We start from the raw sequence: 15,073 nt of genomic DNA, 5'->3' as shown, positions 1-15,073 counted from the left end.
AAATATACAGCAGCGGTCCTATCGACGAAACGGCGTGTGATGGACCTATACCAAGTGAAGTATGGGTCATCTGGATGCATTGGACTATCCTCTGCCACTCCTGGTACGATGTAGTCTCGTCGATGCTCCCACACAATGACAAATATCGCATGCATAGTCAACCAGTCTACGACCCCTCGACCGCGACCATCCATGCCGCGGAGGTCATCCTCAACTATATCTACCCCTGATGTCAAAAATCGGTCGGGAATGCCATGTCGATACTCGAATTGTCGCATGACTCGGTCGGGGATACCACTCGATAATATGAAAGCATATGAGTGACACTTGAGCTACCCACAGGTCACTCCCGACTGCATAGTCAGGAGGCAAATCGGCTAGAATCTCAACCGTGTAGGGCCTCCATAGGAACTGCACTTAGATATAAACAAAAGTTAAGCGAACTATAAATAACTGAAAGAAAGAAAGAGAATAGGTCGTTCTGTTGAAACTTTTTCGCAAACACTATGATCATCCGTGCCAAGAATAGGTATTTCGTACGTGTGCGGCTTGAACAATGATCCTGGACATTCGTTCATATCCAAAATAGGCATCCCACCAACATCTGTACTCATGTATGAATCTGCATCTTCTTCCTCTTCTTCAACCACATGCTCAACAAAAGTTCCCGTTTGCCTATCCACGGCGACACCCATTCAAGGAATATTTTCGACATATAATTGCACAGTTGAATATGTCGTCCCTATACAGTGTGCATCCAACACAATGCGTAGACCATAATCATCAATTACAGGAACAGCCTCATAGAGGACTGTATCATGATGCCCTTGCATCGGGAATCTTGCGGTTACCTGCAATGCATATTGATTTGGATCAATATGCAAATACTTGTATATCTTCGTATACAATTTTGTTAATTTACACCTATGGCCAATTCGAATAGGTCAAACTGGCGGAATACTATATCCAACACCGGTTGGTCCAGTTATAATATCACCCCTTATGTACAACAATACCATCACCAGATTACTGTTTGAACTTCCCGCCATTTAGATCGATGCCCGGGAAAGATAAAAGACCTATGCAAAATAACAATTGTATGTATAAGTGATATGCTAAGTCAATAGTAATCAAGAATTAATTTCACTACGTTCATGCGCTTGCAATCTTCCCTAAATGTTTCACTCGCCACTTCAAAAATATTTTTGCATGCATTTATGACTTTTCTGAGAAAAGTCCTACCGAAATTTTGGCAGCATGCCGTCTGTAATTTGAACATTTACGCATTTTTACAATGACACTGAAACGTTTGTAAGCAATGTAATAACATAGTTTAAGCATGCGAAAACCTATAATATCTACCAACATGCAATTCACATCACTGCATCAGCCATAGAGGAGGCATTCAGATCAATATGTCACTCAAATTTATTATTAATTTTTTGTTCAATTAAGAATTAATTAAGTTATATTAAAAATAAGTTGCTTGATTTTTAATTTTTAAATGAAAGCTCTAAACTAAATAAATAATTTTCACCCCTTCACTTTATCACCTAAGTACTAACAATCTTGATACGTAACATAAATAGATGAGAAATGAAATCTTGACAAATTTATGGAATTTCTTCTAATAAAATCATGATATTAACGTGAGGATACCCAGTTCAATCAGGCATAATTCGTATTCTACTTATAATTTGTCATGAAACTAGCTATTCTTTCAAACACATGTATAGAATATAATTAAGAAGAATGTGATTGAATTTGCTATTTATTTTTACATGTTTATATATTTATTACATATAAATACAATATAATTTTAAAAAAAAAATAAACTTACATTGTCACATACTTCTATGTATTCTTCATTAAAGTTTGGATAGTTTTGTAAGTTTTTAAAAAGCTTATTTTTAAATTCTTCAGAAATTCTTATTAACTACAATTTGAGAAGTTTTAAGTCATTTATATAAACTCATTTCGAAAAATATAATTCAATTAGCACTTTATCACTTTATGCACAATATGACCTAGAATTATGAAAAATTATTATCTCAATGCATGCTTCTTAATTTGTCCTATCCCCCCACAGGTACCATATTTTTATATAATTTATTACTACCATTATGCACAATATGACCTAGAATTATGAATAAATAAAATAAATAAGTTTTTTTAGAAAATAAAAAACATATATTATGAAAATATCCAGCATTTGATTTCAAGTGTTAAGTTAGGAAATAAATTATAACAAAATTTAAATGATATTTAAGGGATCAATGAAACAACTAAATCTTCAGTTTCAAAACTTGAAGTGGAATAAAATTTCAGACAAGTTGACTAATTTGAAGAGTACAAAAGATCACAAGGCAAAAGTTATACAAGTAGCTATTGTCTATAATATATGAAAAGTGATGAATTTGGTTGTGATCAAAGGAGACACTAAAAATATGAAACATAAGATCAAACAAGCTATTCAAGAAACAAAAATCCATTGGAAATGGAATTCGTACAGTATGTATATACATATACACAAGATATGACAATCACAATATGTAATTCATACATATAAAATATGACAATCACATGTTATATATATACATCAAGAATAAGATTATTTTTTATTACATAATAATATATTTATTATTATCATTTAATAAAAACATTTTAATGTTAGTTAAAATAATAAGAACATAATTATCAATTAAAATTTTAATTAAAAATATTTTTAATTTTAGTGTAAAACATATTAGAAACTAACCATATATTTTAACATATTAATTAGTAATGCAATATGATTCGATTTTAAAATTAAGAAAAAAATCATCTATTAATTATTGGATAAAAAATTATCAATATATCATCTTGTTGAACTATATACATTGGATAAAAAATTATCAATATATCATCTCATGATATATATATATATATATATATATATATATATATATATAAATTTCCAATACACTTATAATAAAAATTGCAATAGAAAAATTAAATGGAAATCGAACAAAATTAAAATACATACCTCAAATTTGGGAGTTTGAAATAAAAACCTTCAATCAAAGATTTGAAGGTAATTCGGACTAAATAATGCACACTAACAAATTAACAAATCAATCAAAGAATATGTATTTTCCTCTTAAAAAATAATGAGGTTAGGGTTTCAAAGGCCTTACCCCATCTCTCCTTTTATAATCTTCCTCCTCAAGCAACTCCTGCCAGCAACGTTCATGAGCAGCAACGGTAACCCAACAACATTCGTTCGCCAATGGTAATCTGCAACGCGAGGAAAATTGTCCGGCCTCTGCTCTCTGCTCTACAATGTGAAGAAAATTGAAGCAGAAAGGGCAGAAGAATGGGAAAAGCAAATCTCGCAAGACCAACTTGCAAGATTTGCCTCACGTCAGCTCAGTAAACTTCCGCGCAGCAAATCTGGTAGGTTGGTCCTGCGAGATTTGCAGAGCCCTGTACCACACGTCACCTTCCCGCTTGTTGGTCGCTTTAAATCACGCAGCTTGGTGCCGTGAGATTTGTTCAGCCCCGTGCCACGCATCACCTTCCCACTCGCCCATCAGCTTTAAATCTCGCAGCATCAAACTGCGAAATTAAGTGAGCATTAGTTTGAAAATTTTTTTTCCAAATAGGGTATTATTTAATATTTTATTTTATTTTAATAATAAAACGGGAAAAAACTCTCAAATTGTTACTCTCCCCCCAATTCAACGCATTTCTCTCTCCCCCCCCCCCATCCGTCCATCTCTCTCCTTTATCCTTTAATTAATTAATTAATTATTTTATTTCTTAATCCTTAAAAGAATTATGAAATTACCAAAATACCCTTCGTCTAATTATCTATAAATAGGAAAGTTTTTAATTCATTTTTCATAAAAAAAATTTAAAAAATGAATTGAAGAATAAGTGAGGAAAAAGATCTAGTTGGGGATGGAGAATTTTTACATTCTTAAAATTCATTCTTCCACTCTTTCCTAACTCACTTTAGGAAATCGTTTTAAACCGCGTTAGAAGAGTAGATCCAAGTAAGTGGACTACATTATGTCAGATTTTATTTTAAAATATAACTGATTTAAATTAAGTACATAAATTTAATTACATATATTTTATTTAAATATATACCTGAATTAAATTAAACTACACAAATTTGATTATATCTATTTTTTATTAAATATATTTAAGGTTATACTTGCTTCTGTTGTTAAATTATTTATAGGAACCCAGCAGGCTTAACTTCCTTGAAGTGTTAAATACACGCGCGCGCGCGCGGAGACAAAGATATATATAAGTAATCTTTAAAGTTCAATTTCAGTTTCTGAATATAATTACTTGAATACTAAATAAAAGTTGGATATGATTTAGGGAAATTATACGGGGAGCCGGCTTCTTTACGTGGAGCTGCGCCTCCCCATTCAAATGTTGACACGTGGTAGAGGGGGCTGTTGAAGGGAGACGTCTGGAAGTGAGAGTGCCCCTTTGTGTGAAAAAAAGAAAAAGAAAAAGAAAAAGAAAAAGGAATGCTTTTGAAAGGGAAAGGGAAAGGGAAAGGGAAAGGGAAAGGCTGAAGGAGATGCGCGATTTCTAGGGCTTGCCGGAGAACTGATCTTTCTCGGCTCAGTTTGAGAAACCCAGAGAGAGAGAGAGAGAGAGAGAGAGAGAGAGAGAGAGAGAGAGATATGCAGCAGAATCATTAGGTCTTGATTGGAATTCGGAAAATATTAGGCAAAGGAAAGGAAAAAAATACTAACATTCTTCATGTTTAATTTTACGTATTTATAATTTTTTTTCAATTTTTAATTATATAAAAATAAACTGTCATCTTTAATATTATATAACATATAGAAAAAAAAATAACAAAAAATAAATTTGTTCCTTATTTTCTTTTCCTTTCCTAAAGTAAAATTCTTGATACAAATTGTAAAATTTTAAACTTCTAGAAAAATCATTATTTACTTCTATTGTCAAACGCACGAGATTTCTTGTTTTTGCATCCAAAATGCTTGTACATTCTAAGTTAATATTTATCTATTACAACAATATAAATTTAAAACTTAATTTAAGACACTCATTTTCATCTTTAAATCAAATAATATTACAACAATATAATTAAAATAATAAAATTAAAAAATAATATAAATTTAAAAATTACTATAATAAAAATAAAATTTATTATACTTATTTACCTTAATTGCTCTACTTTCAAAATTTATTTTACAATAAAAATTTTATTAAACATGACAATTGAAAAATAGTAAAAGCATTTTACAATTGTCTTTATTATTTTTTTAAAAATTTATGTATATTTCTTTTTTTAATTATATTTAAATTCATATAATTATTTAATTTCAATTTAAAATCTATAAAATGAATAATAAAAAAATATTTATAGATATTGAAATGTAATAAAAGTTCTTAAGAAAATTAAAGTTAAAATTTTAAACCTTTTGCAAGAAGTAATTATTGGCACTCCAAAAAGTAGGGTAACACTTCACAATTTTTTTGATATATTAAATGATGACTATACCCTTTGAAAATAATCATTTTATTCAAAGTAAAAATTAAATTGTTATTTTATTATAAAAGTTAAGGAATAAGTGGAGTGCCAATTGCATCATCCATTTAAAAAATAATTAAAAAGTCTTATTACCTACTAATATCATGTTATCATTGAATTGACAATGGCCTAAGAAATGAATGGCATTCCACTTTTGTAATTGCACATCATTCAAAAAAAAAAAAAAATGTAATGGTGGTTGAAAAAGATGGTTTTTAATAAATAAAAAAAACAGCATGTTTAAGCTCAATCTTGATAATGTAATGATAATTTCCGCTTATGATGTATAGTCTCTTGATTTATGGTATGATCATTTTGTTTATATGAGTTTTTATCAATTGCACGATAAGTCAAGGGCTATTTAAGGAATGTTTTCATGGACATAAGAATCAAAACTTGCTTGTCAAAAAATGCAAAATCACAAAGAAACATTAAGCATGTGCACAATACTTTAGTTGATTCATGATGCAATTTTACAAAATGGATTATCGTGACATAGAAAAATAATTTCATCAACTTTATCAAAGATTATTCCAAATATTGTTAGTGTTTATCTTTTGAGAACCAAAGACAATGTAGACAAATTTATGATATATAAGATTAAAGGGGGAAATGAGTTAAATGTGTGCATAAAGTTTATTCTCGACTAGATGGAGATGGTGAGCACAAAAAAAAAAAACTTTAGTTGTGGTTTTTCAATTGAGGTTGAGAAAACAGCTGCTAAAAGAATGAAATTGCCAGTGATTTTATATAGACACCACGACTAATTTTATGTAGAAAACTGGAACTCTACAGTTCAACATGTAGAATCGGCATGCAAGTTGCATGATAGTTTGATTCCTCACAAATGAAAAGTCTCCATTAGAATGCAACTTTACTTAAAAGTTTAAGCTATTAGGTTGTTGACCAACAATGTATATATATCAAGTTTTAATACTCCCCTGCACGTGTAGCTCGACATCACATAGAGAGATAAATACATGATAAATTTTTAAATACCACACAGAAAATGTGGGCAACAATACTAGAACCCAGGACCTCCTAGTTACCAGCTTTGATATCATGTTAGATTACCACTTTACCTAAACCTAAAGGTTTAAGCTATTAGGTAAAGTGGTATTCTAATAGTTTGTTGGTTTTTTAGTCCCACATCGGTGGGAAGGTTTTTTTTAAAACCTTTAGTTTAAGGGTATAAAAGGAGCTTTCCTTATCATTTGTAAATTGCTCTCCCACTTTGTAGAGTTATAAATAGTATTTGTACTCTTGGGTATTTCTAATAACTATTAATAATTTGAAATTTGCCAAAGTTGTAATATTCTTGAAATAGTGGATTGATCGTTGGCGCCCAAGGACGTAGGTAATATTTTACTGAACCTTGTAAATTCTTGTGTTGTTCTTTATTGTTGTCATTGATTATTAATTTATACATTGCTCTAGTTTGGTTATATATTTAATAGCAATAGTTGTAGTATTGGTGTTTGCCACAAGTGGGATGCACGACACAACAATTAATATCAGAGCCAAGTTGCATAGTGTTGATACGAAGGTGTTTCTCTATTGGGATCCTAGAGTCCATTTTTTGATGCCTAGAAAGAGCTAGTTTAAGCGAGTGCTCAAAGACCGTTGTAGCTCAGTCACTTCCTGGAGGTCGACTTGATCAAAGTAGAATTTCATAGGATATACAGAGTAGACACGGTTGGGATAAGTGCGGTACTATTCATTCTAGGCCTTCAATTCTATTGGTTTGCTATTGGATATATGGTTTTGGAAGATGGCAGAAATTACGCTTGGATCAGTAGAAGAAACTTTGTCCACACAAACTCCAACCCTAACAGTTCCGTTGTCATCTTCAAAGACGATAGTTAATGTTCGGCTTGAGGTGGAAAAATTTAATGGTACTAATAAATTTGGTATGCGACATTGCGAGGTGATGGATATCCTATACCAGCAGGAATTAGATGCTGCTCCTGGTGATAAACCAAAGGACATAGGTGACAAATATTGGGAAAAGATCAACCATCATGCATGTGGTACAATTCGTTTGTTTCTCGTTAAAAATTAGAAATATTGTGCTATGAGGGAGACAACTGTAAAGAAATTATAGAAGCCATTGGAAAGTACATTTATAACCAAAATTCTAAAAAGTCATCTCTATTTGAAAAACAAATTGTTTCGCTTCCAATATCAACCAAGTATTTCTAAGAACTGATATCTAAATGACTCTAACTGAATTGAAAGAATTGAAAGACCAATTGTAGGAGTTGTTGGATAAATAATTTATTAGGCATAGCGTGTCGCCTTAGGGAGCACCAGTTTTGTTCGTAAAAAAGAAAGACGGGACTATGGGGATGTGCATTGATTATAGAGAGATAAATAAAGTGACAGTTAAGAATAAATATCCTCTTCCCAGAATTGATGATTTATTTGATCAGTTTCAGGGGACTTAGGTCTACTCCAAGATTAACCTGCTATCAGGATATCACTAGGTAAAAGTTAAAGTAGAGGACATTTTGAAGATAGCTTTAAGAACCAGGTATGATCACTACGAGTTCTTGGTAATGCCATTTGAATTGACTAATGCACCGACAATGTTTATAGACCTAATGAATTGGGTGTTCCATCAGTACTTAGACCAGTTTGTTGTAGTATTTATTGATGATATATTGGTCTACTCGAAGAGTTATGAGGAGCACGAGGATCATCTGAGGTTGGTATTGCAGGTATTAAGGGAAAAGAAGCTATACACTAAATTCAAGAAATGTGAATTCTGGCTGAGGCAAGCCACTTTCCTCAGGCATGTGATCTCTGGGGATGGCATATCAGTAGACCCGAGCAAGATAGAAGTAGTGATGAATTGGGTGAGACCGGGGAACGTTCAGGAGGTTAGGAGTTTCCTAGGTCTGGCAGGGTACTATTGGCGTTTTGTGGATAACTTTTCTAGATTATCGAGTCCACTAACACTACTCACAAGGAAAAATGTGAGATCTGAATGGACTGACGAGTACGAGTAGAGCTTCCAGAAATTGAAGCAGTGGTTGGTCATTACGCCGGTATTAGCTGTTCCATCAAGAGATGATGGATTTGTTATATACAGTGACGCGTCTCCAAAGGGACTTGGATGCATGTTGATGCAGCACGGGAGGGTTATTCCTTATGCTTCTCGACAGCTTAAGGAGTATGAAAAGAACTACCTGGTATATGATTTAGAGTTAGTTGCAGTGGTGCATGCTCTAAAGACATAAGGAGTCACCACTTGAAGAAAAGACCAGTGGTACTCAACAATAGGTAGAGGTTGAGACAATTTTGGGATAGTGAGAAATGAGGCTACACAATGTAACTCTCTAGTTACAGTGGAGAATGGTGTACAAGAAGAGGATATTTCAATCCAAGAATCTCCATAGCAACAAGAATCAATTGCTTCTTAGAGGTCAAGAAGAGAAATTTGAAAACCTGCTCGGTATGCTAACATGGTGGCCTATGCACTTCTAGTTGTAGATGATGATGTTCCTTACAATTTCAAGGAAGCAGTGAGCAAATCTAAAGTAGATAAATAGAAAAGAGCGATGAATGAAATAATGAAGTTTCTTCATAAGAATCAGACTTGGGAGCTAGCCCAGCCGCCCAAAGGTAAGAAAGCAATTGGTTGCAAATGAGTTTATGCAAAGAAAGGAGGATTTTCATATGTAAATAATGTTCGCTTCAAAACTAGATTTGTAGTTAAGAGCAACACACAGAAGGAAGATATTGATTATATTAAGATATTTTCTCCAGTTGTTAAATGTTCTTCCATTCAAATTTTGTTGGCTTTGGTAGCACAAGTTGATCTTGAACTAGTTCAACTCGATGTAAAAACTGCATTTTTTCATGGTGATTTGAAAGAAGAAATCTATATGATTCAGTTAGATGGATTTAAGGTTGCTAGAAAAGAAATTAGGTATGCAAATTGAGGGTTGTATGGTTTAAAATAGTCTCTAAGACAGTGGTACTAATGATTTCATCATATTTCATCAGTTAATGATTGGTTACGAGTACATTAGAAATAAATATGATTATTGTGTTTGTTTTCGCAGACTACAAAATGGATCTTTTATATATTTACTCTTGTATGTTGATGATGTGTTGATAGCTTCAAAGAATAGGAAGAAATCAACAAATTGAAAGGTCAGTTAAATCAAAAGTTCGAGATGAAAGATCTTGGTGAAGCAAAGAAAATACTTGGTATAGAGACATGCAGAGACAGGGTGAGAAGGATAGTTAGTTTAACTTAGAAACAATATTTGAGTAAGGTAGTACAAAGTTTTGGCATGTCTGAGCAGTCATTAGTTAGCACTCTGCGTGCTTCTCACTTCAAACTTAATGAATCTTTATCTCCTAATTTAGATGAGGAATGTAAGTATATGTCGCAAGTTCCTTATGCAAGTGCATCTGGTAGTCTGATATATGCAATGGCTTGTACAAGACCTGATATTTCACAAGCTGTTAGCATGGTGAGCAGGTATATGTTGATCTAGGTAAAGGACATTGGCAAGCTGTGAAATGGATTTTATAATAAATTATGAATACTATTGATGTTGGTATAGTATTTGAGAAAAATAATACTATTGATCAACATGTTGTTGGATATGTTGATTCTTATTTTGCAGGTGATTTGAATAAATGTCGATCAACTACTGGATATGTATTTACATTTGTTAATGGTCTAGTGAGTTGGAGGTCTACCTTACAGTCAACTATTACTTTGTCTATGACAGAAGCATAGTATATGACAGCTTCAAAAGCTGTTAAGGAAGCTATTTGGTTGTAGGGTTTACTTGAAAATTTGGGAATTGTTTAAAAGCACATTACTATGTTCTGTGATAGTTAGCATGCTATTCATTTGGCAAAGGACCAAGTCTACAATGCACGAACGAAGCACATCGATGTTCGATTTCACTTTATACGGGACATAATTGATAAAGACAAAATACTTCTTCAGAAGATTGGTACAACTAAGAATTCCGCAGATATGTTGACCAAGGTTGTGACAACAATCAAGTTCAAACATTGTTTGGACATAATCAATATCGTGCAAGTCTGAATACTTTTGGAAGGCACCGATGATGTGGAAGTCCAGAGAATGTTTGTGACTGAAAAATTTGTTAAATTTATCGTCAACGTGGAGATTGGTTAGTTGTTTAGTCCCACATCAGTCAGAAGGTTTTTTTAAAACCTTTAGCTTGAGGGTATATAAGGAGCTTCCCTCACCATTTGTAAATTGCTCTCCCACTTTATAGAGTTACAAATAGCATTTGTACTTTAGGGTATTTCTAATTACTACTGGTAATTTAAAATTTGTTCAAGTTGTAATTTTATGGAAATAATGGATTGATCATCCGTACCTGAGGATGTAGGTAATTCTTTATCGAATCTCGTAAATTCTTGTGTTGTTCTTTATTATTGTTTTTTATTATTAGTTTATGTATTGTTTTAGTTTGGTTATATATTCAACAACAATAGTTGTAGTATTAGTGTTTGGCACCAGCAGGGTGCGCGACACAACACAATCTCCAAATTTGTTCCCTCCCACACAAGGGCGACATGATATTGACATAGTCTGCATGCATATGTACATACACAATGCATGCAACAATAATTGTAGTCTCAACACAGTCTACGTACATATGCACATGTATGCATAAATGCATGTATACATGCCCACATATTCTATGTAATTGAGAAACCCAAAAATGCCAAACTAATATAACATTATAATGATATTTGTAGTTATGAATCTCAACTTGATCAACATCACTTTTGTGGATCCATTGAGAGGCTTATTAGGCCTAGCCTATATATGATAGGTATATTTCGTACCCCTTCAATTCCTCATGAAATTATAATTTGGAACTTATAAAATGAATATTCCATGCCTAATCAAATCATTGCATCCCTTAAGAACGTCGAGTTCTCAGAGTGATCAGTATAGATCTAACACTAATGACCATTATTATGACTATCATTTGATGGCAAGATTATAAATGTGATTATGAATGATCAAATATTAATAATGCCTTTCCTGATTAATTGGTGACTTTGAATAGCTTACATAATGAATTTTATACATTTTTTCTTACCGAAAATAAAATCTACAAAACACAATATGTAAGCATGGTACTAAAGAAAGCATAATTATCAGCTAGCATAACACCATCCATACAAAACTACATTGCAACATCAAAGTGTTTCTACTTTTTAATATCCAGTTGAGTTTTAAAGTAGCCTTGGAAAGAAAAGGGATTAAGGGTATATGTTGGAGAGGATGTGGCCAAAAGATAGGTTCCATATTTGATTATTCCCATTGGTTGGGTGTGTTCAAAGCCTACACTGCAGCAATTATAAACTGTATTTAGGTCAACAATAAAGACAGCCAGCACCATAGCCATACGTGCAATTAATTGATTCAGGGCAATGATAAAAATATGATAGTGGAGAGGAGCGTCGGATCCCACTTTGCCTTGCCTTCATGCTTTTGCTATTATGGTGTCAAAAGGATTTAAGCTAGCGTAGTGTAGAATCCACATCAAGCCCTCCACATTCATTTTAAACTTGTTTTTATAGCCCAAGAAATTTTGTTTTGTTTTGTTTTTTTTTTTTTCAAAAAATTTGTCTATCAATAAGGAGAATCTTAAGTTTGTCATTTGAGTTACACAACTCATACCTCTCTTTATTTGTTTGCTTATATTATATGGACATTTGTTTTAATTTTAATTATAATTTAAAAAAAAATACTTATAAAAATAGTTTTCACTTTTCACTTTTAATTTTCTAAAAAATTATAAAGCATCAGTTTATTTCATTAGTTTTCTAAGATTTTTTTTATTTAAAAATAGAGAATTAAATTTTGTTAGTTTCAAAAAATAGTTTTTTATGTCTAGTTTTTTTTTTCCAAATATTACAAAACAATACTTTTTTTTTTTTTGAATTTACAAAAATCCTATGAGAAACAAAAAGTCAAGAAAATAAAAAATATAAATTTTCCGAATTTCTTATACAAATTTAAAAATTCGAATATAATGTCTCATTTTTGTAATTTTTTACAAAAATTAGAAATGAAAAATAAAATATTTTCTGCAAGTGAAGAGAATAGAGCCAAAAAATTTTATTGTTTTTCATTTTTTGTATGAATGTCACAAAACTAAAAAATCATTTTGAATTTTTGAATTTTATAAGGAGAGTAGAAAGAAAAATAAAAATTATTTTTTTTACAATTAAATAGACCTTGAGTAAAGTCCCCTACTCTAACACCATGTAAAACAACCAATTACTTTAAAAACTCAAATAAAAGAGAGGGTTTAAAAACCTTGAAAGAAAGTACATGATATGGATAATCTTTTCAAGGTGACAAACTCTTTACTTTCACAATAAAAGTGAAAAAAAATTTAATAAATAAATAATAATATAATACTCGAAGGTTTTCTATTATTTATTGTCATTTTAATTTATCACATTTTAATTTATAAAAATAGCACCCTAACATGCTTAAGGGTTGTTTGGTATCACTTTTAAAAATTAAAGAAATAAAAATCAGAAACGAAAGCCAAAAACTAGAAATAGAAACTAAAAACTAGAAACCGACAACCTATTTAGTTAACATTTATAAAATTAATACAGATTAAAAACCTAATTAAAAATACTCATTTTCATCTTTAAATCAAATAATATTACAACAATAAGATTAAAATAATAAAATTAGAAATAATATAACTTAAAAGATTACTATAATAAAAATAAAATTTATTATACTTACTTTACTTAATTGTTTTACTTTTAAATTTTACTTTTCAATGAAAATTTTATTGAGCATGACGATTAAAAAATAGTAAAATCATTTTGCAATTGACTTTATTATTATTTTTAAAAATTTATGTATATTTCTCTTTTAATTATTTTTAAATTCATATAATCATTTAATTTTGATTTTAAATTAAAATTTATAAAATTAATAATAAAAAATATTTCTAGATATTAAAATTTGTGACAACAAGTTGCCAAAATAACTGAAAACCATAAATTCTGGTTCAATTTTTTTGACAAATAGTTGAAAACGAGTAACAAAAATAGAAAACTGACAATATAAACAAACGTATTTTTATAATATGTTCCTTCACTGTGGAGAAACAGAAACAAAAAATAGAAAACTGCAACGATACCAAATAAGCTCTTAGTTATTTATTATTTCTTTGACATTAAGAACGAGCATCTTTTACTGATTGACTACAAATTAAAACGTATCCTTTGTCGATATAAATTAAAATGAAGGAATAAAATAAAAATAATACATTAAAATCCTAACATCATTCAAGAATTAGTAAAAGAAAAAATAGAAATAGTTTTTCTAATTTTTTAATATTTATTTAAAAAAAATATGAGAAGTAAAATTTTAAACCTATTACAGAAGGGAATATTGGCACTCCAAAAAATACGGTAACACTTCACATTTTCTTTTTTAATGTATTAAATGATGACTATACCCTTTGAAAATAATCATATTATTCAAAGTAAAAATTAAATTATTATTTTATTGTAAAAATTAGGGAATAAATGGAGTGCCAATTGCATCATCCATTTAAAAAATAATAAAAAAAAGTCTTATTATCTTGTCACTATCCATCCGTTGGATGCATGCATGCCCATGCATGATAGTGATATAATATGGAAAATGAAAGGGAATTTGAAAAAGAGATTTTGGCTATGGATTTTACTCAACTCTTACGTATACTTGTGGTTATACAAGGTCCTTAAATATTTAACTAATTCAACGGAATAATGGGTCAATAGAAAGTCCAAATTTAGAATTATTTACTAAAAAAGCCTAGCTCGGTAGAAGACAATTGTACATTGTTTGCGGGACTAAAATCGAATGATGGTTGGACTGGCAGGAGACGATTGGAAAAGTAATAGAAGGAAAAAAAAATTAGGTGAAAAATAGTAAGTGCACAATATTTAGGATTACTAAGTAAGCTCAGTTTTGCTTGCACTTACAAACAGTATTAAATTTTTATGTCTATATGTAAAATACAAGATTGAAAACTTGGGAAGTGAGCAAATGGTGGATGTAGGGTTCCCATGAATCAACAATTGAAGAGAAGCAATTAGGGCATGGCGTGATGGATGGAGAAAGAAAAGTGGGAACAGGAGATGGTGGCCTTCACGCATACTTTACCACAATATATATAAAAAAAAAAAAAGATAGAATGGAGTGCAATTGAGAATCCAATCACTTTCATCATGTCTAACAATATTTGTAGAGAGGAAAATAAAAGAAGAACAACTAAAATGGTTTGTTGAATGCTTTTCAAAGTTCAAATCATTTTCATAAAGTTAATGCTTTCAAATATTAGAAACACTCTATAAACTATTGTAAAACAAGTCACAACTAGATAACTAGTTCGATAAACAAAATAGGGATTAACAATGAGAGTAATCAATTTTATAAATAAGACATGGATTGAGTCGTGAATTAACTTT

At 30.8% G+C, this 15,073-nt stretch overlaps 1 protein-coding gene across 1 annotated transcript in view; it reads right to left on the bottom strand.

Moving 5' to 3' along the window:
* Positions 1–695, bottom strand: part of LOC131163511 (probable copper-transporting ATPase HMA5) — a 37,623-nt gene extending 36,928 nt beyond the window's left edge. The window contains exons 1-2 of the mRNA XM_058120105.1: positions 504–695; positions 341–411 (exon numbers count right to left, since the gene is read on the bottom strand). Coding sequence (XP_057976088.1) covers positions 341–411; positions 504–695 — 263 coding nt within the window. The remainder of the gene's footprint in view (positions 1–340; positions 412–503) is intronic.
* Positions 696–15,073: the final 14,378 nt, after the last annotated feature.

Source organism: Malania oleifera, chromosome 9 (assembly GCF_029873635.1).
Source record: "Malania oleifera isolate guangnan ecotype guangnan chromosome 9, ASM2987363v1, whole genome shotgun sequence".
Taxonomy (NCBI): Eukaryota; Viridiplantae; Streptophyta; class Magnoliopsida; order Santalales; family Ximeniaceae; genus Malania; species Malania oleifera.
Note: the sequence above shows the minus strand (reverse complement) of the source record. Positions and strands in the feature narration are given on the sequence as shown.